Below are 27,173 nucleotides of genomic sequence, written 5' to 3'. Positions count from 1 at the left end.
CAAAGGGGCTGGGGAGGGAAGAGGACCTGTGGTCACTGAGCCCCCAGTGGCACTCGGCCCTTGACTCCATGCTCTTGTGATTCCGCAGCCACACGTGGTCAGAGGCTGCTAGTCATCACCTTCGTGCAGGTGAGGAAGTTGGCGGTGGGTCCAGTCACTCCACAGCCCTGTGTCCCTACAGGCAGCTTGTCACCGCGGAGCACTCAGGAAGCAGCTGTCTTGGCTGCAGCTAAAGCCCAAGCCCCCACGTGGGGACACAGGTATCCCTGCCGCAGCCTCTAGAGAGTAAGACGAGGCTCTCCTGGGGCTTCAGTGTTGGTCCAGGAGCAGAGCCCTACCCTGTAAGTCTTACTGAGGTCAGCTCAGACTTTCTGGGCACTGGGGCAAACCCCACCCAACCTCCCAAGGGTACAATTGCACTTGATCTCAGGCAGAACTGGACCACCAGACGCTCCCCGGATCTCTGTGAGCGGAGGAGCCTCGCTTCTGGGTTTCCTCCTCCTGCACGGCCCCCACCGTGCTCTGCGCTCAGCATCCCCGGGTCCCTCTCTGCAGCCTCTCTGTGCAGCTGATGAGCCGCTGACGCCGAAGCGCATCCGGGCGACAGGGCAGAGGAGCCTGGAGGAGGGTCTGCCCCGCAGGCGGGCGGCTGCCGGGAGTGCGGACCCTCAGGGCTGCCGAGGGGCAGCATCAAGGGAGGGACGGAGTCGGGGAGGTCATGCGCGGACGCGGCGGGTGCTGCCAGGCCGCCGCGGAGCGCCCCCCTCCGGGCTGGGCAGCACCTCCGCGGAGGGTCTCACTCCGACCCCTCAACGACCCGGTTGGAGCCGCTTCCTCTCGCTGACCGAGGCGAGAACCGAGGCCCAGACCCAGCTCGGCCCCCGAGCCTGGACTCCAGACCGGGAAGCCCTCGAAGGGCACCGAGGAAGCAGACAGGCTGCAGAGGGCCTGGGAGGGGCTAAGGGGTCTGCGACCCGCGGATCCAGGACGGGGACCAGCCAGCCAGCGGTACACCCCTCTCGGCCCGCAGGCGCAGCCGGAAGCGCCGAGAACGCGGCGGACGTGGAGGCCCCGCCCCTTCCTCCGCGCAGGGCACTCTGGGAGCTGTAGTCCCAGTCCTGAGCTCGGCGCAGCTTCTCGCCGTTCCGCCCCAAACCCGGCACGCAGCGCCGCCCGGGGCCCGGGGCTTGGCCATCTCCTGCGGAGTCGGCGGGCAGGGCGGCCAGGGGAGTCGGCGGCACTCCGGAGGGCGCCAGCCGGAGCTGGTGTTGGCCGCCACCCCGAGGACTACAGCTCCCGGCCTGCCTCGCGCGCAGGGCTGCCGCGAGCTTCCGGCCCGACCTCGCCGCGCGGCCTTGTGGGAGCCGTAGTCCGCGCGCGCGATTCACAGCGCCGCGTGCGCCCCGGGCGCACCGTAGCCGCGGGGCCCCGGCCGGGCGCTACGCTACGGAGGCGGCGTAGGGCGGGCGCCGGACGCGGGCCGGGCAGGGCGGGTCGGGCGCTCGGCGGCTCCGCCACTCAGCGCGGGAGGCCGTCGGGGCAGCGGCCGGCGGCAGGAGGGGCGCCCGCCCGCCCTCCGGAGGCAGAAGTTGTGGCTCGGCCGGCGCACACGAGCGGGCCCGGGGCCGCGCGGGCTGCGGGAACGGAGGAGGCGCCGCCAGGGCGCGGAGGTGAGTCCCGCCGGCCGGGCAGGTCGGGGCCGGAGCGCGGGCCTGGCGGGCAGCGCCGGGAGCCGCCCGGCCTCGGATCCGGGGTCAGCCTGCTGCCCCGCCGGCGCCTCCAGCGGATTGGCCGGAGCCCGGGCTGGGCTGTGGGCGCAGCCTGGAGGGGACCGGCGGGGACCTGCGTCTTCGGGTCCCTGGGAGACCAGCCCGGTGCTGCGGACACAGGGGGCGGCCTCGGCCCCTGCCTGCCCTTGAGCGCCCTTACTCCGGACGGAGTCCTGGTCCCGCTGTGTTAGGGGATGTGCCCGCCGTGCCCGCCTCCCTCCCCAGCTCGGGACTCGGGGCATTGCGGGGGCGGCCCACGGAGGGGGCAGCGCAGGCGCCTGTGTGCCCCCTGGCCACCCCACTTCCTCTTCTCTGCTCCTCTTGGCGCTGGCGCCTCACAGGGAAGTTACAGAGGGTGGCTCCTGGGAACGTTTGCCAGGCTGCTAGGCGGACGGGCTCTTCCTGCCGGTGCAAAAGGAGCCCTTCTGGTCCTGACCCGGGAACCCTTATTGTGTGGTCAAGTGGCACGGACTGCGCTGACTGTCGTGGGGGGGGGGGGGGGCCCTTATCGCACAGGAGTTTGTGACCAGACTGCAGGCTACAGGACCCCTGTGAGACCAGGCCTGGGAGTTTGGGGTCCTGCAACATGGAGCCCTGGTGTCCTGTGGGGAAAATTGGGGCTCAGCTGGGTGCTCCTCCTGAGGCCCCTCCCCGGGCCCAGGTCTGGAGGGCTGTGTGAGTCACAGCAAGGTGGGGAGAACACCCAGAATCTCTCTCGGCCCCACAGCCTGGGCTGGGGAGGAGCTGGGGTGGTTCCGTCTTGCCACTTCTGAGCAACTTTCTCAGATGTGAAGAGAGAGAGAGTGCGTTTCCCTGGCTCAAGGCTCAGGAAGAGGGCCCCAGACGTCAGGGGAGCCCGGGAGCCACTGCTCCGCAGCCTGACTGTGGATGCAGGTCTCGCAGGAAGCCGGCTCAGTCTGGCCGTGGGGCTGGGCGCAGGAACGCTCTTCGCCCTTCCCTTGTGCACCCGAAAGTCCCTGGAGCTGCTTCTCCTGAGCAGACAGGCCGGTGACCTCGTGACCTCCTGAGGGCCAGGTTTAAGCCCTGCTGGTCCCAAGGCTCAGGGCCTCCATGGCGGTAGGCAGGGACGCCCTGTCTCCGATCTTGTGTCGCTGCTCTGAGCCCCAGACCTCGGGCTCCAGATGAGGAGGAAGTGACCTCTAATCCTGCATCTGTGAGGGAGCTGTGCCTTTCACCAGGGAGGCTGGCTTGTCTGGCTTGCTGGCGGGGATGTTCGCTGAAGCTGCTCTCAGGCCCTGCGCCGAGCTCTCTGGTGAGCCGAGCCGTGCTTTACAGACCAGGAGACTAAGTTGCTGCTCAGGGAGGGGTGGAGGGGGCTGCACATCCAGGTTCCGGAACCTTGAGGCTGCCTTTCTTCCTCCTCCTCCTCCTTCCACCGCCTCCTGTGTTTGTCTTCCACACGTGGCAGTCAGAAAGAAGGACTCTGCTGCCCTAGAAGTCCCCAGAATCACAGATGTCATTCATGGGCCTGACCTGGTCAGTGAAGAGCCCGAGAGCGCGGCCACCCGCGGTCTGGTCTGGCCTTCCCAGGGCGGGCCACTTCCTCCCACCACCCTATGCATGGAAGGTGCTGGAAGGGCACATGCGTAATTAAATGGAACCACAGCCACAGAAACCCAGGAAACACCGGTGACGGGTCACATCCATGAACGTTCTGGGTTGCCGCTTTGCCCTGGACTGTGCGGCAGAAGAGAGATGCCCCTGGTCCGAGCGCAGAGAGGCACAGGCGGGTTTGGTGGTTTCTTCAGACCTTAAAGTTCTGGGCCTTGATCCCGAGCAAGGAGGCTCCCTGCCCTAGGCGCACGGAGGGGGCTCTGGGCTCGGCAGTTGGTTCCGCCTCTCCGGCCTGGACTGCTGCCTCTTCACTGTTCTGTCTTTCTGGTCCGCCCTGTACCCCGTTATTTGGCATCCGGCACCCACAGGTGTCCCAAAGCAGGAACATGATCTCGTTTCTCATCTGTTCTCCTTTGCCAAACTCCTCGGTGTGGATGCAGGCTCCCCCCCTCCCCACTCTGCGGAGAAGGCCTGGGAAGTCTGTGCTGAGCTCTGACGTTGGCCCCTTGGGCCCCATCCGCGGCTCCCCCTGCACACACTGACCCTCGGTGCCCAGCCCCGTCCATCCACGCCAAGTAGGTGGTCCGTGAGTATCCTCCTTCACTGCTCACTGGCAGGCAGCTCGGTCACCGCAGCTCTGAAGTCTGAGGGGAACTCCCAGGCGGGCCGGAACAGCACCCTGCAGCCTCTGTGGGGATGAAGATGGACCTGCTAGCCTTCACCTTCTTTGAATGAGCTGCAAGGAGACTGTTGAGGTTGAGGTTGGGCTGCCTGCGCCTCTCGGGCTTGGGGACCTGCCCAGCCATGCCCTGTCACCCCATGGGTCACAGCAGTGGCCCAGGGACGGTCTGAGCAGGAGCTCTGCAGGTGGCTGCGTTGGTGCCACCAGGCCAGGGCCTGCTGCCAGGGCTTTAGGAGGACGGGGTGTCCCAGCCCAGCACAGAGACCCCTGAGGGGCAGTGCGGGGCCTCCTGATACCCACAGGAGGGGCCACTCATGGGGCTGTAGGAGGACGGGGTGTCCCAGCCCAGCACAGAGACCCCTGAGGGGCAGTGTGGGGCCTCCTGATACCCACAGGAGGGGCCACTCATGGGGCTGTAGGAGGACGGGGTGTCCCAGCCCAGCACAGAGACCCCTGAGGGGCAGTGCGGGGCGTCCTGATACCCACAGGAGGGGCCACTCATGGGGCTGTAGGAGGACGGGGTGTCCCAGCCCAGCACAGAGACCCCTGAGGGGCAGTGCGGGGCCTCCTGGTACCCACAGGAGGGGCCACTCATGGGGCTGATCAGCGTGGGGTGCCAGGGTAGCATTCACACGAGATGGTGGATGCGTGCGTGGCCTCACTCCCCGTCCTAGCGCACGCCTTCAGGCTCTGGCAGCTGTCCACACCCGGCTCTCAGGCTTTCCCGAGGTCAAGGGGAGCTGCGAGGGCTGTGTGCCCCCTCCCTGGTGTCCGTGCTGGGGTCGTGCCTGGATGCTGCTGCAAGATCGCGGGGGACACGGGTCAGTGGTTGCTGTGTGGAAGCCTCGCGCTGTGGACGGTGGGCGTCATGGCTTCCCGCCCTCCAGTGGCAGCGCAGCCCAGACCCGCAGCACAGGGAGTTCCTCCTCGTGCCTGTCCCCCTCACGGCCACACTGCTTCAGAACGTCGCCCTTGGAAATAGATTCATGCATGCAGGTTGGCCTCTGGGAGCTTCTGCCTCACCCCCATTTGAGAGGAAAGGAGCATGTCCTGGACCTGGCTGGCCTACAGATGTGGCTGCAGAGGGGCCCCAGCGTGTGGGGTCAGCGCTCGTGGGGCCGGCTGCACGGCTTCCCCAGCTCCCTGTCCGCCTCCCTTTGGGGTGAGCTGAAGGGTCCGTACCCGCCGCCCTGTGAAGCCTGCTCTGCCACCAGCTCCCCGGCTGGGGCTGCTCCTGCCATCGCTCGGCGTGGAAATACGGAAGCGCCGAGAGACGAGATGCCCACCTGTTGCCCCCTTTCCTGTTGTAAGTGGTGCTAAGCGTTGATGAGACTGAACATGTGAACTAGAGACCGAAGTCCTGAGAGCATCCGCGTTGCTGACAGGACTGGGTGGGAACCAGTTTCCTTTCTCATGATGCACGACTGGGGTGTGTGCGACTCCCAGGGCCCGGCCCCCTCCTTGGAGGCAGCCCCGGACCCGGTCTACTCTTCGCCGGCCTCCCAGCGTGAGCTGCTCCACTGCGGGTTTGATCCAAGACGCCCGTCTTCTCCCCTCCCACCTGGAAAGCAGGTGCTCGGAGGGCCCAGCACGTCTGGTCCACGGCCGGTGTTCACCTGTGACCGGCATCGACAAGTGTCTCCAAGGTGTCCTGAGCAGCTGAGGACACAGGGGCTGAGCTGCAGGGCAGGGGCCCTGCCTTCTGTCCGGAGCTGGCGGCTCCGGTTGCTTTTGGGGACTGATGCGACGTCCAGAAACCCCAGCAAGAGCCCCTGGCTGCCGGGGAGCGCGTTCGTTTGGGGAGCGGCTCCCAGTTGGAAGGCAGGAGCGTTTCTTCCCTAGCCCGGCCCCAGGGGCGTTTGTAGTGATTTCAGTGGAGCCTTTGCAGTGTGGACTGTGCCCACTCTAGGGTGTGGCCCGCAGGGCAGGGGTGGCCGGCCGGCGCTTCATCTGAGGGCAGCAGCACATGTGGAGGAGGCCACAGCAAGGTGCACGGCACCCAGGGTGGTGGGGGTGTGAGAGCCCCTGCCTGCGACGGTCAATGTGTGGTGAGGGCAGCAAAGCCCCCAGCTCTGGGGGTGATGGCCCGTTGGCCGTGGGAGAGGCCGGGTGTTGCCGGAACCTGGGTCCAGGCAAATCTCGATGGCGGCCTGGCTGCTTGCCCGCAGCCCTGCCCCACCCGGCACCTCTCCCTGGGGCCCAGGATCTTGAACAGCCCCATCTGTCGTAGGCTGGCCCAGGGGTGGCCGGGGACCTTGGACCAGGCAGCAGGGAGTGGCTGAGCCATGCTGCACCCTGGGACCTCTGGCCTCCCGGCGAGGGTCAGATGCCCCGGGATGGGGTGGCTGCTGAGCCTGGACCACGTGGCTGGTCAGCACCACTCTGCCGTGGACTCGCTGGTGCTGAGGAGCCTGGGGGCGGGGTCTGCTGTCCGGGGCCAGAGCCCGGGACCATCCAGGAGAGGCCGTGCCCTCTGGGTGGACGTGCCGTAGGCAGGACTGCTCTGCTGCTGAGAGTCGCTTCCTGTGGCAAAGACCCAGGCGCTAGTGTTGGTGGAGCTCAGGCCCCTCGGGGTGAGTGCCTTCCCACGTACTGTGGGCTCTTGTGGAGCGGCTGGCAGGGGTGCAGCGTGGGTGCCCGTGGAGCCCCGAGACCTGCTGCCCAGACTCCTGCGTTGCGGAGCCTCGTGGCCAAGGCGGCTGTGGCCCTGTCGTTCGGGGCGCACTGCAGGGAGATGTGTCTGCCGTTCCTTTGGTCCCCCAGATGGAACCCCTCATCCTTGACAGCCCATTCCCTGACTGTGCCCGCTGTCCTCCTGCCTCAAGGGGCACGGGCCCCTGAGCTGCTGGTGTAGGCGCCTGAGCCCTCAAGAACGGAGCGGCCGTAGGACATGCTGTCCTGCAGTTCTCGGGGTGGGGAGCTCGAAGTCTGGGCCGTCCCCAGGGTGGGGTCCCGGCCTGGCTTCTGGTAGGGATGGGAGTCAGGGCTCACTCACTGTCATGGGTGGGGGGAACCCTCCCTCAGGCTAGGGGGTCCCACCCACACACCGCTGGGCTCTTGGTTTCCTGTCTGGGGGCGTGGTTCTCGGGTACAACGCGGCAGCCATGGGCACCCAGAAAAGCTGGGTGTCCCCTCCGCGGGCGGCTCTCCCTGTCCCTCCCCTGTATCCCCGTCCTGAGGCTGGTTTCGGGCAACCTGTCAGGGCTGCTGCCATGTGAAGGTGCCGTTGTCCCAGGTTGGGAGACAGACCTTGATAGGGTCTGAGACCTGCTCCCTGGCATGCGTGGAGCGCTGTGTGGCCGGGTTCACCTCCTCACCTGCACAGATTAGCAAGGTATGGGGAGCGTGTGTGGGGGGGTGGCGCTGGCGAGGCGTGTGCATGCGTGTGGAGGTATCATCAAGCACACACGTCTGTGCAGAGCCTGGGCCGCCACCGTCCCGTGGGGCTCAGATGCCTCCTGTGCCCCCAGGGGCAGCCTGTGCTAATGCCCACACGAGCTCACAGCTCACAGCGTCCCCGTCCCCGGGAATGGGGGAATTTTCCTCCCCTGTGCCTGGGGCAGGGCCGGGCATAAATTCCCACTCCCTCCCTCGGGGGCACCTGGGCCATGGCCCTTGTCATCTCCCACGTCTCCTCTGCCCGCTTCCCCCTCCCCGTCCTCCCTGCTCCCTCCCTCCCCCGCCTTCTCCATCCCTCTCCCCCTTCCATGGCCTCTGTTTGCCCCCAGGCTTCTTGATCCACGCCCTGCAGGTCCTGGGCTGGGTAAACTGTGACTTGGTGGAAGCAAGTCACCCGCCCCTGCTCCACGGCACCCGCCCTCTGTGTGCCTCCGATGGGCTCGGGCCTCAGCACCCCTTTCAGAGGACCCGCAGGGCCCTGGGAGGGCAGCGGGCTGGGCTGAGGGGTGGTGGGTTGTTGCCCTGGAATTGGCCTGCCGGGACCCAGACAGGCATGCCCCAGGCGGGGTCTGGGGAGGGTGTCATCCTCATCTGGCCCTTCGTGCGCTCCTCCCTCTGGGTGGACGGTCCCTGCTTCCTCTCGGTGCCACGCTGGGCACACACCTCATGCTGGGCTGGAACAGGCCGCCCCTGCTGACTGACGCCTTGTCCTTGGGGGCCCTGCGTCCACGCTTCCCCGAGGCCAGAGCTCGGCTGCAGCCCTGTTTAAATCTGGGGTCACACTTCGAATGAGGGCAAGGAGCCCCCTGCGAGCCCGCCAGAGTGTTGTTGGTGCCACATTCTCCACCTGAAACGGCCTGAGGCGGAGGAAGGAGCCAGGCAGAGGAATGAATGAATGAATGGGCCTGGGCAGAGAGCTCCAGGGCGGCAGGAGCAGCCCTGGGGGTTTTGCCCGCCCCACAGTCCCTGCAGAAGTGGCAGCTGGGGGATGGGACGAGGCTGGCCACCTGGTGCTAGGGTGTGCTCTGCTGCGGAGGCCCCCCCTGGGCGCCGTCTTGGGGACACAGCCATCTCAGGGATGGCTTGCATGGCGTGTTTGTGAAAGACCCTGTCCCCGTAATTATGACACGGAGCCAGGACAGGGTGGGTGGACCCACGCCTCACCCAAGCAGGTGGGACCCTCGGCTTACCTCCAGGCCTGCTGCTTGCTGGGGAGCCCATGCTGTGCTTGGTGGCCCTTGTGGGGTCCCACTCCCAGGATCCCTCCCTGCTGTGGGCAAGGTGGGGGGGCACTGTCGTCCCAAAGCCCCAGAGAGGCCCTTCTGGAGACACTGCCCGGGGGCATCGCCTTCCTGGCCGCCTCTCTCTCCCTTCTCTTCGAGCCTCAGCGAGAGGGGCCTATGCTGCCCCTGCCTCCCAGGAGAGGCTCAGAGACTGCCACGTGGCAGCGCCAGGTGAGGCCTGTAGGGTCAGGGTCTCCCACAGGCGTGGCGGGAGGCTGACACAATGCCACAGCTGCTGCCAGGGTGGGGACAGACACGCCCACGCATCTCTGACAGGGCTGTGTGCTCACTGCCCCGGGGCAGGGCCTGTGAGGGGCATCAGAGAAGAGCAGGTGGGTCCTCCCTGAGCTCGTGCTTCAGGCCACACATCCCGTCTGCACCTGGCCTTGGTGTTCCTTCCTCCCAGCAGAGCCCAGCCCTTGTGGCCCCGCAGACTCCCCTGGGAGGCCCAGGGCTGCATCCTCACTCTGTGTCGGCTCTGCCCACATCAGATGCACGTAGTGGCGTCACCTTGGGGCACAGGGCAAGTGCCAGCCCTGAGCTGGCTGCACACGGCACTGTCTGTCTCCCCTACCCTCTCGGCTTTGGGGTTCTCGGCCAGGCTTCCCTACCCCGTTCTCTGCTCTCACCGTGGACGTGGGCAGAGCTCCTTGTTGGGGGCAGACCAGCCTGGGGTCCCGTTGTGAGCAGTTCTGCTGCTGAGCCTGGCTCCCACTCAGGCCCTCCCCTGCCCTCCCCACTGCCCAGGATTTGCCTGCTAAAGGGGAGACTCAGCAATGCCTGAGCCCTTTCTGCACAAGGGGCTCCTGTGCGGAATGCAGCTCAGGAGTCTGGGCCGTTGTCGCTGTCCTGTGTCCAACTTGTAGCCATGGGAGAGGCAGGTGTCTTGAGTGACCCTGGTTGACGTGCCGCTGACCGCTGGTGAGTGTGCTCTGTGTTCTGGGCACCCCGCAGCTGTGTTCACTGAGACCAGCTCTGCGCGCTCTCTAGCGCTGCCCGGGATGGAAGCCACCAGGACATGGTTCCTGACCCAGAGCATGGCCCGTCTACGTCGGGATGAGCGTAAATCACAGTGAGAGTCCAAAGGCCTTGACTGAGAACAGGCAACTATGCCCACGCTGGCTCCATCCGGATCCACACCCGTGGCCCACGCTGGTTCCGTTTGGATCCCCACCAATGTGATGGCGTTTGGATGTGTTGGGTTACATAAGATGCATCATCGTGATTCCTTTACTTGTTTCTTTTACTTTTTCGTGTGGCTGTCAGAGGACTAGAAATATCTGTGGCTCGCGTGATGCTCCTACTGGACAGGGTTCCTGTAAGCCAGGGAAGCGGGCGTCCCTTACGGGGCCTCTGCCCCAACTGCTCAGCTCTGGTCATGCTCTGTGGGGGAGGCCTAAGCAGTGGGTGACTTGTGGGGTCACCCAGCTAGTCAGGGCTGATGCTGTTCAGTCCTGCCACGCCTCCTCCCTGGGAGCACAGGCAGTCCCAGGGGACTCGGCTGGTCTGACCGAAGCCCCCATCCCATACTGGTGGCGCTTGGCTCCACCGGCCTCTAGAGCAGTGTGCGCTGCAGGTCACTCTCAGGCTTGGGGAGCCCTGCCCAGCCCCCAACACACGCCCTGGGCGCCCACTGGCCTGTCTGCGCTGCAAGAACACGTCCCCCCAGCTCCACCCCAGCCGTTGGCTCCTGTGTCCAAGGGACTCAATTGGAAGTGAGGAGTTCGGTGTCAGTGGGTGAGAGCAGACCCGGGGGTGGAGGCTGCTGGTCACCTGCACAACCAGAATGCCAAGCGCACGCCCATCTTGGCCCAAAGCCTGGCCCGGCAGGTGAGCAACAGCCATGCTGGCATCTTCCCTGAACCTGACCAGGACTTCCCTCTTCTGAAATTGGACACGGCCGGCCTTTCTCTCCAGGCGACGCTCTCAGGCTAATTCCTCCCCCTCGGCCCGTGGGAGTAACACAGCCTCCCCAAGCACAGGCGTGCCCCCCTGGAGGCCTGGCCAACCTCCTGGGTCCCCGTCTCCTCCTGGGACCCTCCCCGGCCCCAGCAGCTTCTCTAGGGAGGCCCTCCCTCCAGAAGGCTCCAGAAGGGCATGTGGGTAGGACTGTGGTATCGTGCGGATCTGGTTTGGCTGCGTGGTGCCTGAGTGCCCTCCTGAGGCTGTCCCGCGTCCTGCGAGGGCCGCCCTCACTCCGCTGTGCCCTTTCCCCACCTTTTTGCCTTTCCTTTGGTTAGACATCCCCTCGATCCTTTTTTTCTACAGTACAACAAAATCTTGGCGTTTTCTTTTCTCACCAAGGACAAAACCTGCTCTGAAGACAGCAGCTACAACCCTAAGGGTGGCTGATGGTCCCTGTGGGTTTTCTGGAGCAGAGACAGGGCGCTGGTTACGGGGTGGGAGGCTACCTGCAACCGGCTCCTGGCCCCGTGTGCCAGGGGCTGCAGATCTGCCGAGTCTGGGCCCTCGGCCCTGCGGGGACCCCTGGCCGTGGGAGCCCTGGGATGGGCACCGCAGGACACCTGCTGTGGGTCAGACACAGGCCCAGGGCCTTTCCTGCCCCAGGTCGCCGGTGCGGGGGACCCTCTGGGCCTAGTGTCTTTCCCACCCTGGGTCATCCACGCTGGGGGACCCTCTGGGGCCCAGGGCTTCGTTCCCATGAGTCATGCAGTTTCTTCTCTTTCTCTTTATTCTCTCTGTCTGTTTTTGTTGGTGTCGTGTGACTGTGACCAGCACGGCCGCCCTTCTCCGGCGTGGGTGCTGCCCTCCCTCCATGCCGCACCCTGCTCGCCGGCCACATGTGACGAGGCCTGGCCTTCAGCGCGGCCGCCGTCGCGGGGGCCATGGGGAGCTCCGCCTCCTCGCTGGCCGCCGAGACCGAGTCGGACCACGGCTTCCCTGGGGGACCGTCCTACCCGGGGCCTCCGGGAGCGGCCGGCTGGTGTAGGAGCGGCCCTGGGGGGCCCGTTTGGGGCGGCGCCCTGGTCACCCGGCAGCACCAGCCCCCACGTCCCCGGGCCCGAAGGTAAGCCGGTGGGGCAGGGCCCCGAGGGGCGGGAGCTGGCTGTGCTTGGCAGAGGGGCTTGCAGAGAACTGGAGTCCCTGCTCCTTAGCGTCCTCTGGCCACTCACTTCCGCCCAGGGGACGAGACCCCACAGGCTCGGGCATTGCCCACTCTTGGACACCGGCCGCTCTCACGCGGGTCGCAGATGGTAGTGGGGTGGGGACGGCATGACCTGTTCCCTCTGATGCTTGTGCTGAAGCTGCTTCTGGAGCTTCTTGCTGGGGGGTGGGGGTGCCGACCGCAGGCCCGGGTGGTGCTGGAATGCGCCAAGAACGCTGGCTTGCTTCCCCTTGGATTGGGGGGACACTGCCCAGGCCCCCGTCCGTGTTTGTGTGGTGTCCCTGCTCTGATGTGGCTGCCTGCAGGGGAGCAGTGGGGCTGCAGGGCTGCACCGGCAGACCTTCACGGGCCGGCTCCCTCCAGCTGTGGCTGCAGCTGCCCACAGCAGGTGTCTCAGTCCAGGCTGCCTGTCAGTTCCCTCAGGTGCTGGGGTGACTGGTGTGGGGGTGGCTGGGCCCGGTGTCCTCTGCTCAGGTCTGGGAGGGCCGGGCCCCGATATCCCACCCCACGCTGATGTCCCTGCCTTCAATCCCTGTGTCCCCGCTGGTGCTCAGCAAACACTCAGGTCCGGACCTTGGGGCAGAGACGGGGTCATCCCTGCACGCTGGACGCTTGGGTTCTGCGGATAGCAGATGCCCTCCGCTCTCTCGAGGGCATCGAGACCGCAGCTGCTGCCACTTCGCACAGACACGGCTCGCTCGTGCAGGACGGATTCCTGGTGTCTGTGGACCCAGGCATGTCCTGGCTCCCCGGGAAGGCGGGCAGCAGGCAGGGTCCTGATGAGCGTGCAGGAGGGCTGGCCTCCTGGGGAGGCCTGAGCCCCGCACACAAGGCACCTGGGGGCAGTGGAGTGTGGGTCTCGTCCGTTCCTCTTGCAGGCCGAGCCGTTAGGGGCTGGAGGTTCAGAGGGCTGTGTTGGGAAGCGGGACCACAGCGGGGCCAGTGAGAGGCGGGAGTCACAGTGAATTATTAGAGTTTCCTCGGTTGGTGCGCGAATGACGCACTGGTGAACTCCGCCTTTTCGCAGCAGCCTCGTTGAGACTTAACTTCCACTCTGTCAGCCGCACTGCTCGCAGGTGAACAGGCGGTGGCCTTACCCCCTCAGGGCCGTGCAGCCATCACAGCCCAGGTTACAGCATCTCCGTGTCCCCGAAAGATCCTGCTGTTTGTGGTCCCTCCCACCCCCCACCCCTGGCAGCCATCCTCTTCCTGTCCAGGGACTTGCCTTTTCTAGAAGTTCCACACACGCGGAATCACATCACATTGTTTTGTGTCTGGCTTCTCTCGCGGAGCGTCACGTTCCCGGGGTCCATCCACATTGTAGCATGTTTCTGCCTGTTCGTCTTTATGGCTGGGGCGCGTCCCGCCGTGTGGGGAGAACACACTGTTTATCCCCAGTTGACGGCATTTGGGTTGTTTCCACTCAGTTCCGTGAGTCCTACGCTGTGAACATCCGTGTCCAGGGCTTTGTGTGGACGTATGTCTTCATTTCCCTTGGGTTGGTTCCTAGAATGGAATTGCTGAGTTTTGTTGTAAATTCATGTTCAACTTTCTACGGAGCTGCCGGGCTGTTTTCCACGGCAGCTGTGCCATTTTGCATCCCACCAACAGTGCGGGGCCTCTGGTTTCTCCACGCCCTTGCCAGCCACGTTGCATCTGCCTTTGATCCCAGCAACCCTGCGGGAATGAGATGGTACCTCCTGTGCTTTGATTTGCATTTCCCTGGTGGCTGGTGGTGCTGAGCATCTTTTCGTCCACCCACACACGTCTTTTAATTCCCATTGTTTATTTCCTTAGGATAAATTGCCACGAGAAGCATTGCTGGGTCCCAGGGAGGGAGGCTGGACCGGGGCTAGAGGGCTGAGGTGGGACTGTGGGGTTGCTGGCAGCTCCTCAAAGCACCGAGGGGCGCGTGTGAGTGCTCATGTTGGGTCTCAGTTTGCTGTCCAGCCAGGCGGCCTGGTGAGTGGTGTTGCCCTTTCACCTTCCCGGCTCCTGCCAGGCTCTCCTAGTGGTGCAGCCACAGCAGGCTGGGTGAATCTGGAGGAAGTGCTGTTAGCGACCTTGAGGACTACGCCGACGCCCAGGCCAGAGATGGGGGAGCAGTTGGGGAGCTGGGCACCGTGGGAGGCAGGAAGAGGGCGGCACTTACCACACCCTGCACACGGGCCCCGGCAGGACCCCCCACATCCATGCCTGGACACGTGGACACACACACATGGCACTCAGCCAGGCACATGCATGGGGACAGTCCACAGACCCCTCCCCGACTCTGACGGGCATGGGGCAGAAGGGTAGCCCCTGGCGCTCACTCGCCGAAGAGGCTCACGTCTAGGCCAACCTTCCTGACCAGGGCCGCCCCATGCACTGATGACGCCAGGTGTGGCGTGTCTCACGTGCCCACCACCAGGCTGGGGCAGGGGCTCCAACGACCTTGGCACCAGTGGGGGGTCGGGTGGACACAGCCAGGCAGGGCCTCCACACCTCCTGGTGTGGCCTGCCCGGGAGCCCAGCCTCAGGTCTGGTGGCCTGACTGAGGTCCTCCTGTGCGGACACCAGAGGGAAAGGAAAGGCTGCCTTCCCAGGACTGGCTGTGCCCGTGCAGGTGCCAGGCAGCCTGCACACTCCTGTGGGGCAGGCATGTCCTGGGCATGTGGACTTTAGGACGTGCCCGAGGGTGCCTCCACCACCTCCCTTGGGATTGGAGCCGAGTGTCAGCACTTGAGGATCTGTGAGGGCAAAGTGGGGTCAGACTTCTCTGGCCAGGTGACCTGCATCCTGAGGCAAGTGACGAGTCATCCTCATGAGCAGCCAGCCTCCCCGATGACGTGATCACACCTGTGTCTAGGCGCACAGGGCGATGGCCTCTGCACAGCGCTGTGCGTGGGGACTCTGCTCTTGACTCCGGGTCAACGCTGGTCTACCATCCGACCGTTGGTGGTGGTCTGGGTTTGCCTCCGGACAGCCTGGGGGTTTGAGGTCGCTGGGCCTTGTGAGTGTCTCGAGTCCTCGGCCCCCACCAGGCCCCACGGGTGTTCAGGATGGCTGTGATGGGGACCCTGGGGTTGTGGAGGCCAGAACAGGTGAGCGCAGGGAGGCACAGGCACTGAGCCTCTAGCAGGCCAGCTCTGGTTCCCTGCTCCCTGACCAAGCCGCTTCTCCTCGGCCCAACCAGTGATGGGTGTGTATTGTGAGGTGCAGGTCGGTCGGTGAGCAAGCGCAGTGCCGCCCGCTGCCTGACCCAGGAGCCCTGCAGCCGTGCCACCACCGCCATCCCCAAAGCTGCCTTTCAGCCTAGGGGCCACCACTTCTGCCCAGCTGGGTCTGTCTCCCCAGTGCTGACTCTGAGTTTTAGTTACTGTTTTCAATTAAACTTTTCGGAACTCCAAATAGGATCTCCCTAATTCACCTTGTCCCCCAGGACGGCTGTGAAACCTGCCATGACCCCCGGCGTCCCAGGTGCTGGCCAGGTCAGGCTGGCTGGCGGGTCACGAGGTAAGCAGCACGTGGGCTGGGCTCCCTTTGTCCCTGGCGTTTGCAAGGCTCTCCTTGCTCCATGCGTCCAGGACCACCAGGGGCCTGGAGCTGAGGGCACGAGTGTCCTAGGAGGGCCGCGGGCCTACCTCTCCTGCACTGGGGGTCGGGGCCTGAGTCTTCTTCCTGGAGACCCTCCCAGGAGCGGGTGGTCCATGAAGGGTCAGACCAGCACTGTGGGCCCCCGCGACAAGGCTGGTGGGTTTGCAGGGGGAGTGACCATCCACTGAGCCTGGGGCCAGGGCAGAGGCTGCCCAGGACCCAGTGCATGCTGCACACATGTGCACATCTGTGTGTACACGCCGTGCCCCCAGCCTTGACCGTGGGCCCTTCTCTGAGTATGGAACAGCAGGGAGCGTCCCGGTTGTCTCTAGAAGAATTTCTTAGACATTTTGGAGCGCAGAAGCCAAGGGCGAAGCTGACCTGGACCCAGCCCAGGCCCACTCTGTGGTGCCGGGCCCGCCCGCGTGGACGCTGTCCTCTGGCGAGGCCCCACGGGGCTCGTGAGCCCCAGCCGCACGGGCCAGGAAGGCGGTTTCAAAGTCTCTGGGCCCTGGGAGCAGTCTGGTTCCTCGGGGGGCCTCTGTTTGTTTTTGAAGAGGCGAGTTTCCTTTCTTCCTGAACCAGAAGAGTCTGATTGGAACACGGCATTGGAAGCACCGGCTTTGTGCCTTGGTGTAAAGAACAATTGATTTTTCTGCCAGGCGTAGCAGCTACGATCAGTGTAGGAGGCTGTGTGTGTTGTGGAGTGTGGACACCCCCTGACACCTAGGTTAGCCCTGAGAGGCGGATTGAGGGGCCAGCCCATCCCGCCTCCAGACCCCTGGCCCATCTTGGGCGGGGGGGAGTCAGGAACATCCCACCTGCCCTGGTGCGGAGGAGCAGAGGCCCAGCCAGGGAGAGATGGGCAGGCCCGGTGCCCAGGAGCCCAACCGGCAAAGGGGCTTGTGTTCCAGGCTCCCAGCGGCCAGCAGGACAGACCGTGCAGGGGACTGGCGGGTGGGAGGTGGGTGCCCTGCCCCCTCTGTGTGTCACCAGCAACGTCTGGGAGCCAAGTGCAGCTCCCCCAGCTCTGACTTCCCCAGCCAGTCCTTCAGCCCTGCCCACTCTGCCCTCCACACACCCGGCCTGCTGCCATGCCACAGGCCAGGCAGCTTGGAGACACCGTGTCCTCGATGGCCATCTCTGGGTCCAGGCCCCCGGCTGTGTCTGACAGCAGCCCTCTGCCCCCCAGTGCACAGCCAGAGCTTCCTGGGACAGGAGCTTCAGGTGGGTGCAGCCCACCTTGAGTGTTGCCAGCTTTGCAGCCACAGACAGGCACCTTCCCCAGCCGTCACCACCCACCCCGAGAGGGTCGTGTCCTGCCGCACACGGGGACGCCCTCAAGGTGTGGCCAGCACTTCAGGACAGGCTGGTGGTCATGGTGGCCCTGCCCCTTCTCCCATCTTCTCTGACCTCAGACCGTCTCCTCAGGCTGGGCAGCCTGCCCTCCACCCTCCCCGCAGCCCCGTGGGCTGCCAGGTGCAGAGCCAGCCTTGCCTGCTGGGCCCCCCACCTCAGCGCACGCTGAGAGAGCAGGACGGGGTGTGCCTGTTGCCACAGGACACGGAGCTGCCTCCGTGAGCCTCCGCCGGGCCGGGCTGGGCCACAGTGGTTTGGGTTGGTGGTAGGCAGGCGAGTCCAGAGCATCCCTCTTTGACCCACCTGTGCCCAGGGCTGGCCACCAGAGGGGCTGCTGAGATGCAGGTGGGTCACCACCCACAGTCCCGCCAGGAGGCTGTGTTGTGGCTGGAGTTGGTCAGTCCCAGGGCCTTGGCCTGGGACAAAAGGCCTCAGGACTGAGCCTGTGTCCTCAGCCCGGCAGGAATGTCCCTGGGAGCAGGCCAGGAGCACTGCCAGGTATGCCTTTCCTGGTCCGGTGCCTGCAGCCCCTCAGCACACATCAGAATAGACCCCTGCCTGGGGTCCTGGAAACACCAGACCCAGAGAGCCAGCGCCTGCCCCAGCTCACAAAGACGGGCAAGCAGGAGAGACGCAGCTTGGCTAGGCAACCCAGCGGGTGGCCCTGAGTCCGGTGTGACCCTGCTCCTCACTGAGAGAACCATTGATGCTTCCCTCCCCCTCACGCACTCACGTTTCTTTTGAGATGAAATTCACAAAGCTAACCATTTCAGAGTGGACAACTCAGTGGTGTTTAGTGAATTCACAGCGTGCAGCCCTCACCTCTGCCTAGTTCCATGTCACGTTCATCACCCCGAAGGCAAACCCACGCCTACTGTGCCCTGGCTCCCCGCCCCGGGCACCACCCGTCCTTCTGCCTTTATGGATTTGCCTGTCTGAGCATTTCATATAAATGGAGTCACTTAGCATGTTTTCAAGGTTCATCCACGTTGTAGCGTGTCCACATTTCGTTCATTCTTATAGCTGTGTAATATTCCACATCTTGCATATCTGTTTATTCATTGATGGACATTTGGGTTGTTTCCACTCCTTGACCATTGTGAATAGATCTGCTACGAACGCATGTGTACGTGTTTGTTAGAGTCCCGGTTTTCAGTTCTTCTGGGTGCGTACCTCGGGGTGGAGTTGCTGGGTCATGTGGTAATTCTGTCTGACTTTTTGAGGAACTGTTTTCCACAGCGGCTGCACCATTTTGCGTTCCTGCTGGCATTGTCGGGGCCTCTGGTTTCTCCACATCCTCGCCAACACTGCGACCATCTGCACTTCTGATTCTGGGCCCCCTGGGTGGGAGGGGTGCCTCCTGCGGGTGGGTTTGCGTTTCCCTGATGGCTCGTGCTGTCACGCGTCTGTCCACATGCTGATCGTCCAGGTGTGTCTGTTCCCTGGAGAGATGTCTGCTCAGAGCCTCTGCCCATTTTGAGTTGGGTTGTTTGTCTTTCGTTGAGTTGTGGGAATTCTTTATACGTTCTGGATACTAGTCCTTTCTCAGACATACGATTTGCAAATGCTTTCTCCCATTCCGTGGGCTTTTTCACTTTCTTGATGACATCCTTTGAAGCCCAGAAGTTGCTCATTTTGAAGTCTGATTTTTTTTCTTTATTTGCTTGTGCGTTTGGTGTCGTCTCTGATAACCCATTGCCAGATCCAAGCTCATGAAAATTTACCTGTGTTTCCTTCTTCTTAGAGTTTTATAGTTTTTGTTCCTATGTTTACGTCTTTCATCCATTTTGAGTTAATTTTTGTATGTGGTGTGAGGGCCCAGCTTCATCCTGTAGCGTTTAGATCCGGTTGTCCCAGCACCATTGTTGAAGGGACTGTCCTGTGGCGCCTTGTCAGAAATCATTGGCCCATACATGCCAGGTTCACTTCTGGGCTCTCCATTCCGTTCCGCTGGTCATAGAGCCCACAGCCAGATGTATACCACCCTGTCTTCATTTTCTGCCTCTTTTTCGAGATTGTTTTGGCTCCCTGGGGGCCCCTGCAATTTGATATGAATTTTAGAATTGGGTTTTTCCATTCCTGAAAGAGAAAAAAAGGCCACTGGGGTGTTGATGGGGCTTCACCAACTCTGTGGATCACTCTGGGTGCAGTCATGAGCCCGGGGTGTCTCTCCGTTTGTTTGGGTCTTTAATTTTTTTCAGCAGTGTGTTGTAGTTTTCATGGCACAAATCTTTCTCCTCCCTAGTTAAGTTTCTTCCTAGGTATTTCATTACCTTGGAAGCTGTTGTAAGTGATGTTGTTTCCTTAGTTTCCTTTTCAGATTCTTCATTGCTGGCATAGAAGCAGTACTGACTTCTGTGTGTCCATCCGCTGCCCCATGACGTTGCTAAATTCGTTTTTTAGCTCCAGTGGGTTTTTTGTGGATTCTGGAGCTTTTCTGTGCAGGGCCTCACGTCATCTACAAACACACAGTTTTGCCTCTTCTTTCCCAGCTGGAGGCCGGTCCTCTCTCCTGGCCCGTTGCCCTGGCCGGACCCCCAGGATGTGCTGACGCAGCGGAGGGCCTGGTCCTGGGAGGAAAGTGCTCAGTCTCTCACTGTTGGGTGTGGGTTTTTGTAGACACCTGTTACCCGGTCCAGGAAGTCAGCCCCCACTCTTTCCTGGAACTGACAAGACTCCCGCTACACCAGGGCCCCGTGGCCACCAATGTAGTGTGGCTCAGCCCCATCCCTCTGTCCCCACAGGTCCACCCCTCTGGAAAGGGTCTGAGGACAGAGCTGTGGGATCCCTCAGAGGCCTTGGGGGGCCTCTCCCTCCTTAGAGTCCTCGAGCCCTCACAGGCTGCCCTCCTGAGGCTGGCGTCATCACAGCCCAGAGGGCACAGATCCCTTTGGCTCGACCCCCTCATCCCAGGCGGAGGCTTGGGCCCCCATCCTGCAGCTCTGCACTGACCGGGGCCTTCCCTTGCAGCCACACGCACTCACCCGGGTCCATGGCCGCAGTTGGGGAGTGGTCCTGTGTGCGCTGTACCTTCCTGAACCCAGCCGGCCAGCGCCAGTGCTCCATCTGCGAGGCCCCCCGGCAGAAGCCCGACCTTGACCAGATCCTGCGGCTCAGCGTGGAGGAGCAGAAATGGCCGTGTGCCCGCTGCACCTTCCGGAACTTCCTGGGCAAGGAGGCCTGCGAGGTGTGTGGCTTTGCCCCAGAGCCCGTGCCCGGCGCCTCCCTGCTGCCTGTCATCAATGGGGTCCTGCCCAAGCCACCCACCGTCCTGGTGGAGCCCAAGGGCAGCTGCAAGGAGGAGGCAGGTCCAGCGCGGACAGCGGGGCTGGCGGCCGTGGAGCCGCCTGGGGGGCGGCCGGAGGAGGAGGAGGAAGAGGGGGCGGCAGAGCCTGGGAGCGGCTGGGCCTGCCAGCGCTGCACGCTGCACAACACGCCAGTGGCCAGCTCCTGCTCTGCCTGCGGGGGCCCCCGAAAACTCTCGCTGCCCAGGATCCCTCCTGAGGCCCTGGTGGTCCCTGAGGTCCTGGCCCCTGCTGGCTTCCACGTCACACCCACCCCACCCCAGCCTGGGGAAGGCACGGAGGCCGACCCTCCCTCTGCATCTGCCCAGGATTCCCCGCGGGGGCTGCCCTTCAGCCCCTTCTCGCCCACCCTGCAGAACAACCCTGTGCCTCGCAGCCGCCGCGAGGTCCCCCCCCAGCTGCAGCCACCAGTGCCTGAGGCTGCCCAGCCCTCACCTCCCGCAGGCTCCAAGGGGCCCCTCCAGGGCCCAGGGTGGGCCGGGGCCGGCGCCTCCCGCCTGGCAGAGCTGCTGTCGGGTAAGCGGCTGAGCGTGCTGGAGGAGGACGTGGCCGAGGGCGGCCCCGCATCGCGTCGGTGTGGCTCCTGCTCAGCACCCAGCCCCGCGAGCCCTGCCCGCTGTGAGGCCTGCGGCTCCACGCCAGGCAACGATGTCATTGACCTGGCTGGTGACACCGTGCGCTACACGCCAGCCAGCCCCTCCAGCCCCGACTTCACTACCTGGTCGTGCGCCAAGTGCACACTCAAGAACCCCACAGCGGCCCCCAGGTGCACGGCCTGTGGCTGCTCCAAGCTGCACGGCTTCCAGGAGCACGGCGAGCCCCCAGACTGTGGTGCCGACAGGCCTGGCTCCTGCTCAGCCCACAAGGCCGGCCGGCCTGTCCCCACGGCGCCACCTGAGCGCCCAGGCCAGTGGGCCTGCCCCGCCTGCACTCTGCTCAACGCACCCCGGGCCAAGCACTGCGCTGCCTGCCACACCCCGCAGCTCCTGGTGGCCCAGCGACGGGGCGCTGCTCCCCTGAGGCGCAGGGAGAGCATGCATGTGGAGAAGCGGCGGCAGACAGACGAGGGCGAGGCCAAGGCCCTCTGGGAGAACATCGTGGCCTTCTGCCGGGAGGTGAGTCCTTGGCATGGTGGTCCGCACTCGCCTCCCCCGGCCCCTGATCAAGGACTTCCTCTGCCTCTTCTGAACCCCGTGGGACCTTCTCTCTTGGAGAGAGGGGCAGCACTGTCCTCCCCAAGCTCTGAGCCCCAGCCTGGCCCTGAGCTGGGTTGGGCCTCCAAGTTACCCCTTGCCTGAGTGTGGCTGGTCCCCACTGCCTGTGTGTTGCCCCTTCTTCCTCTGTCCTGAGGGTCTGTGACCCCGCAGTCTGTGGTCCTGACCCCTCCCAGGCGCGACTTCCCGTTGACAGTGAAGCCAGAGGGAGGCTGGAGTGGCGCTTTTCCGGCGTGAGACCCTGCTGGCACTCAGGGTCGGGACGCTCCCTTGGGCTCGTCTGCCCCTGGAGCTGCAGGAGGCCTGAGCTCAGGGAAGGGTCACCCCCAGGGTCAGCTGGAGGGGCTGTGTCCCCACTGCCCCATCACTGCCAGCAGCCCACCCTGACAGCTCATCCGAGGGCTTGAGTTCTGGCTTCCTTGTCCCACCAGGTACCCCACCTCTTTTCCTGGGGCCTTCAGTGCAGCGGGCTGTGGGCTGGGCGTGGGCGCCACCCAGGTTCCCTGTCCCCAGCACCCACACCCCTTCAGCCTCCAGGCTGGGGGCTGCGCCTCCCACTGACCTGTCGCCAGCTGGTAGTGTCCTGGTTGGCTGCGGTCCCCCATGTTCTCGCAGGCCCGTGTGGGTCACACAAGGCCGTGGCTGAGCCCTGCACACACTCACCCCCTTCCTTCTGGGGCTCAGGCAGCTTTTCCGGGGTACTCCCTTGGGCGGTGGGCCACCGGGCCCAGCCTGAGCACGCACCCGTGGTGTCTGCAGAACAGCGTGAACTTCATAGACGACAGCTTCCCCCCTGGGCCCGAGTCTGTGGGCTTCCCCGCAGGCGACAGTGTCCAGCAGCGCGTGAGACAGTGGCTGCGGCCCCACGAGATCAACTGCTCCGTCTTCAGGGACCACAGTGTCTCATGGTCCGTGTTCCACACGCTCCGGCCCTCAGACATCCTGCAGGGGCTGCTGGGGAACTGCTGGTGAGTTGGGGCGCCCGCTCAGGCCGGGTGGTGCGTGGTCCAGCTGCATTCACCACGCGGCCCCTGGCTCTGCGCAGGTTCCTGAGTGCGCTGGCGGTGCTGGCCGAGCGGCCCGACCTCGTCGAGCGGGTGATGGTCACGCGCAGCCTGTGCGCGGAGGGCGCCTACCAGGTGCGGCTCTGCAAGGATGGCACGTGGACGACGGTGCTGGTGGATGACATGCTGCCATGCGACGAGGCTGGCTTCCTCCTCTTCTCACAGGTGGTGGGGCGGGCAGCGGATGGCGCGGGGTGGGCACGGGGCGGGTGGCAGCCGGCCCTGCAACTCCAGCCCCTCCCCGCAGGCTCAGCGGAAGCAGCTGTGGGTAGCCCTCATCGAGAAGGCGCTGGCCAAGCTGCACGGCTCCTACTTTGCCCTCCAGGCAGGGCGCGCCATCGAAGGCCTGGCCACACTCACCGGCGCCCCCTGTGAGAGCCTGGCGCTGCAGGTCAGCTCCACTAACCCCCGAGAGGAGCCCGTTGACACTGACCTCATCTGGGCCAAAATGCTGAGTTCTAAGGAGGCTGGGTAAGAGGGGCGGGCGCTGTGGTGGGCAGCGGTGTTGGGCAGAGAGGCGAGGCGAGGGGACGGCCGGGCCTGGGCCTGGAGCGGTGGGAGAAGTAAGGGCGAGCGCTCTCTGACCCACACCCTGCATTCACAAGATGTTTCTGGCATGGGTTGACCAGAGCGAGGAGGCCTGGCTGGCAGCCCTGTCATTGCTCACTGCTGGGCCGGCAGTCCCACCTGCCCAGGAGGGGTGGGGAGCAGGCAGGATGCGGCCATTGACCTGCACCATCCTGACTTGGGCCTGTGATGCCATGTGGAGCCACGGGGAGTGAGCCCCACGGGAGGCACCCGATGGGAGTAGGGGGTGCCTGCCGAGACCCAGCACACACTGGCCAGTGTGTCTGTGGGGAGGGCGTGGAAACCTAGACCTGGAAGGGCCAGCTCACTGGTGCCGAGACCCTGCCCTCAGCTGATACTGGGCAGTAGTGCTGCCCCACCCCCTTGGGGAGCCAGACCATGAGCTGGCAGGACCAGCCAGCGCCAGGAACCCTCCAGGGCCCAGGCTTGCCCATCTCCCAGCCCAGGCCCTCTGAGTTCGTGGGCCGGGCCAGCACTTCTCGAGTCCCATGTGTCTCCTCTGCGTCCCCAGGATCCGCCCTCCCCAAAGGCCCCCAACCCCACCCCCGTGTTGCCCCTTCCTGCCCCAGGGCAGGGCCAGAGCCAGCGGGGGCCCCTGGCAGCTGAGCCCCTGCCCTGGTCAGTGAGGCTGATGTGCCCGCACAGGTTCCTCATGGGCGCCTCCTGCGGGGGGGGCAACATGAAGGTGGATGACGCCATCTACGAGAGCCTGGGCCTGCGCCCACGCCACGCCTACTCCGTGCTCGATGTCCGCGACGTCCAGGGCTCCAGGTAGGGGCCGAGCCAGGCGGGGCAGCGGGGGGTGTGGATGTGTGGTGGAAGCTGTGGAGGCCTGGTCATGGCCTCGGCCTTGTGGTCCACAGGCTGCTGCGCCTCCGGAACCCGTGGGGCCGCTTCTCCTGGAACGGCAGCTGGTCAGATGAGTGGCCACACTGGCCGGAGCACCTGCGAGGCGAGCTCATGCCCCATGGCAGCAGCGAGGGCGTTTTCTGGATGGAGTATGGCGACTTCATCAGGTAGCTGGGTGCTGCAGGGCCGGGTGCCCGGTCTGCCGCACCTGCCCCCTGCCCCAGCTGCCCTCACCTCGGCCCCCCTGACCTGTCTCTGCCCCATACATGGCAAGTTCTTCCCTGGGGAGCCCAGCCTGTCCCTCCCACCGCCCCAGGGCCTGGGCCATCCCGGGATCTAGGTCAGCACAGGGTCGCAGGGCTCTGCCCTTTCTGGCTCATTCTTGGGACCTGGCACCCCCTGGTGGTGTCCACGGGCAACAGGCGGGGCCGGGGCTTCCGGGCCAGTCCCAGGAGATGCAGAGGGCGTCGAGGGGCGGGGCTACGGGAGGCACCCCACGCCTGCCGGGGTCACTGGGCGCCCTGTCGGTCCGTAGCCAGAGTCGGGGCTGCTCAGTGGGGCCGCCCTTTCGCCATCCAGGTACTTCGACTCCGTGGACATCTGCAAGGTGCACTCGGACTGGCAGGAGGCGCGCGTGCAGGGCTGCTTCCCCAGCTCGGCCAGCGGGCCCGTCGGGGTGACGGCACTCACCGTGCTGGAGCGCGCGTCCCTGGAGTTCGCGCTCTTCCAGGAGGGCGGCAGGTGGGCGGGGCCGAGGGCCGGCGGGTGGGCGGGGCCCCCTCCCCGCGGGCGGGGCGCCAGGTGACCACTTGTCTGCCGCAGGCGCGCGGACGCGGTGGACAGCCATTTGTTGGACCTGTGCGTGCTGGTGTTCCGCGCGTCCTTCGGCAGCGGCGGTCGCCTGAGCCTGGGCCGCCTGCTGGCCCACAGCAAGCGTGCCGTCAAAAAGTTCGTCAACTGCGACGTGATGCTGGAGCCCGGCGAGTATGCCGTGGTGTGCTGTGCCTTCAACCACTGGAGCCCCGCTGCACCCGGACCCCCGGCCAGCGCGCACGGTGACGCCTGGGCCACTGCTGCCCCGCCCTGGCCACTGTGGCCCCTCCCCACCCCACCCCACCCCGGCCACTGCTGCCCTGCCCCAGCCACTGTTGCCCCCGCCACTGACACCCCCCCCCCGACTCACTCCCCCCACAGCCTCCAGCCCCTCAGCCGGGGTCCCGCGCTGCGCCCCAGAGCCACCCGGCCACGTGCTGGCCGTGTACAGCTCGAGGCTGGTCATGGTGGAGCCGGTGGAGGCCCAGCCGACCACGCTGGCCGACGCCATCATCCTGCTCACGGAGAGCCGGGGCGAGCGGCACGAGGTTGGGGTGGGTGGGGGAGGGGGGTCGGGGGGAGGAGAAGAGGGAAGGGCCGTGGGGAGGGGTGGGGGAGGGGGAGGCCCCGCCCAGCCCGCGCCTGCGCTGTGTGTCCAGGGCCGCGAGGGCATGACGTGCTACTACCTGACGCACGGCTGGGCGGGGCTGATCGTGGTGGTGGAGAACCGGCACCCCAAGTCCTACCTGCACGTGCAGTGCGACTGCTCGGACAGCTTCAACGTGGTGTCCACGCGCGGCAGTCTGCGCACCCACGACAGCGTGCCACCCCTGCACAGGTGGGCCCCGCCCCCACCCTTCCGGCCCCTTGGCCTCCGCTGGCCCTCACCGGCCCCCTCCCCCAGGCAGGTCCTGGTGATCCTGTCCCAGCTGGAGGGCAACGCCGGCTTCTCCATCACCCACCGCCTGGCGCACCGCAAGGCGGCCCAGGCCTTTCTCAGCGACTGGACGGCCTCCAGGGGCACCCACAGCCCCCCACTCACGCCCGAGGTCGCTGGCCTGCACGGGCCCCGGCCGCTGTGACCACCCTGCCCTCACCTGCCTGCTCCCCATGCGCACTTTACAAGGGAGACCCCAGCAGAGGACGCTTGAACCAGAATCTCAGGACCCCACCCAGGGAGCTGCCAGCCGAGGGGCACAGCTTCCCCTGGGCCTTCCTTCCTGTCCCTCCTTCCTGTCCCGGGCCTCCCAGCCACCAAGCAGAATACCTCGAACCCACCTCTAGTGCATAGGGGCTGTGCACCAGTTCCTCTGACCCACCCACCTCGAGGTCAGGTTCAGATCACCAGTGCCGAAGTGAGGCTGTCCCTTCCCGGTGGGCCTGGGGCCTCCTGCCTGGGTGAGGTGGTCAAGAGCCCCCTTCACAAAACCAAATCCCGCAGGTGAAAGGCCAGGACCCCAGGGTGAGCAGGGACCACCCCCATCTGTGGGGGTCAGGCTAGGGTCCTGGGGTGAGCAGGGACCACCCATTTATGAGAGTCAGAGTCCAGGACCCTGGGGTGAGCAGGGACCACCCTCCTCTGTGGGGGTCAGGCTAGGGCCCCAGGGTGAGCAGGGACCACCCCCTCTGTGGGGGTTAGCTAGGGCCCCAGGGTGAGCAGGGACCACCCCCTCTGTGGGGGTCAGCTAGGGCCCCAGGTTGAACGGGGACCACCCCTCTGGGGAGGTCAGGCTAGGGCCCCAGGGTGAGCAGGGACCACCCCCTCTGTGGGGGTCAGCTAGGGCCCCGGGATGAACAGGGACCACCCCTTGTGGAGCACAAGGTCAGGAGCCTTCTCTCCCTGGCTTGCCCCCAGAGCCCATCTCCCCCCCAAGAGGCAAGCAGGGCTCCCTGGAGTCCCAGCAGTGTGTCCCAGGAGACAGGTGCCTGGCGACCATGGGCTCTGGGCGGGGATGGGGAGGGTCCCAGCTGCCCTTCTGGCGACACTATGCAATTCCTGGAGCATTCGCCAGGATCGAAGCCATGCCCTGGAGGCTGCGGGTCGAGAGCTGCAGGTCGGGGCCAGGCCCACCCTGCCTTGTGCTGAGTATGTTCGTCCTCAGCACCACCTGACCTCTGCCGGGAGGACCCAGGTCCAGCAGAAATCCTTGGCCAGCCCTGTCCAGGCACACACAGGGCACGGCCCCTCTCCCGCCCCAGAGGCCCAGGGAGCTGAGCCGCTACAAGCTGTCCTGCCCGCAGCTGCTGTCGGGCCAGAGTCCTGCATCTGCCCCACTTCCTGGGGGCCCGCCCAGCCTCACTGCCCACAGCCCCTCACTTCCCCTGGGGCCTGCGGGGTTTTGACACCTGGAGAAACCCCGGGAAGCACTACCCTCCCCTTTGGGCCTCCTTTATATTTCCCTCTTTTAGTCTGAGCTGTGAATATTTTTAACCTTGTACATATGGCCAGCTCTTCCAACACAGAGACTATTTTATCAATTGTCGGCCCCTTCCCTGTAGGGTGATTCTCCATGGGTGTTTCCAGACTCAGGCTCCGACGGACCAAATAAAAATGTTTTGTTTTGTAACAA

At 65.0% G+C, this 27,173-nt stretch overlaps 1 protein-coding gene across 7 annotated transcripts; it reads left to right on the top strand.

Annotated features, from left to right (window-relative positions):
• Positions 1-1,481: 1,481 nt before the first annotated feature.
• On the top strand, positions 1,482-27,173 carry CAPN15 (calpain 15). 7 transcript variants are annotated; one of them, XM_070485336.1, is made up of 13 exons: positions 1,482-1,670; positions 11,445-11,736; positions 19,741-21,190; positions 22,049-22,257; positions 22,335-22,518; positions 22,601-22,824; positions 23,587-23,712; positions 23,805-23,957; positions 24,370-24,531; positions 24,613-24,845; positions 24,985-25,157; positions 25,263-25,441; positions 25,512-27,173. In XM_070485336.1, the coding sequence occupies exons 2-13, from the start codon at positions 11,555-11,557 to the stop codon at positions 25,519-25,521; spliced, it is 3,285 nt and encodes a 1,094-aa protein (XP_070341437.1). In that variant the 5' UTR covers positions 1,482-1,670; positions 11,445-11,554; the 3' UTR covers positions 25,522-27,173. The 7 variants fall into 7 exon arrangements, with proteins under 7 accessions (XP_070341437.1, XP_044602411.2, XP_070341438.1 ...); XM_044746476.2 differs by lacking the exon at positions 11,445-11,736 and adding an exon at positions 15,257-15,330 and having other exon boundaries at positions 1,484-1,670; positions 25,508-27,173; XM_070485337.1 differs by having other exon boundaries at positions 1,484-1,670; positions 24,985-25,151.

Source organism: Equus asinus, chromosome 14 (genome assembly GCF_041296235.1).
Source record: "Equus asinus isolate D_3611 breed Donkey chromosome 14, EquAss-T2T_v2, whole genome shotgun sequence".
NCBI classification, from domain to species: Eukaryota; Metazoa; Chordata; class Mammalia; order Perissodactyla; family Equidae; genus Equus; species Equus asinus.
This window is presented reverse-complemented; position numbering and strand designations above follow the sequence as displayed.

What these genes read in the sequence shown, in the direction of transcription:
- CAPN15 (XM_044746474.2), top strand. Translation starts at nt 11,555, where the DNA reads ATGGGGAGCTCCGCCTCCTCGCTGGCCGCCGAGACCGAGTCGGACCAC. An exon ending in CTCTTCCAGGAGGGCGGCAG is followed by an intron (nt 24,532 to 24,612) that starts GTGGGCGGGGCC and finishes TGTCTGCCGCAG; the next exon opens with GCGCGCGGACGCGGTGGACA. An exon ending in ACCCCCGGCCAGCGCGCACG is followed by an intron (nt 24,846 to 24,984) that starts GTGACGCCTGGG and finishes CTCCCCCCACAG; the next exon opens with CCTCCAGCCCCTCAGCCGGG.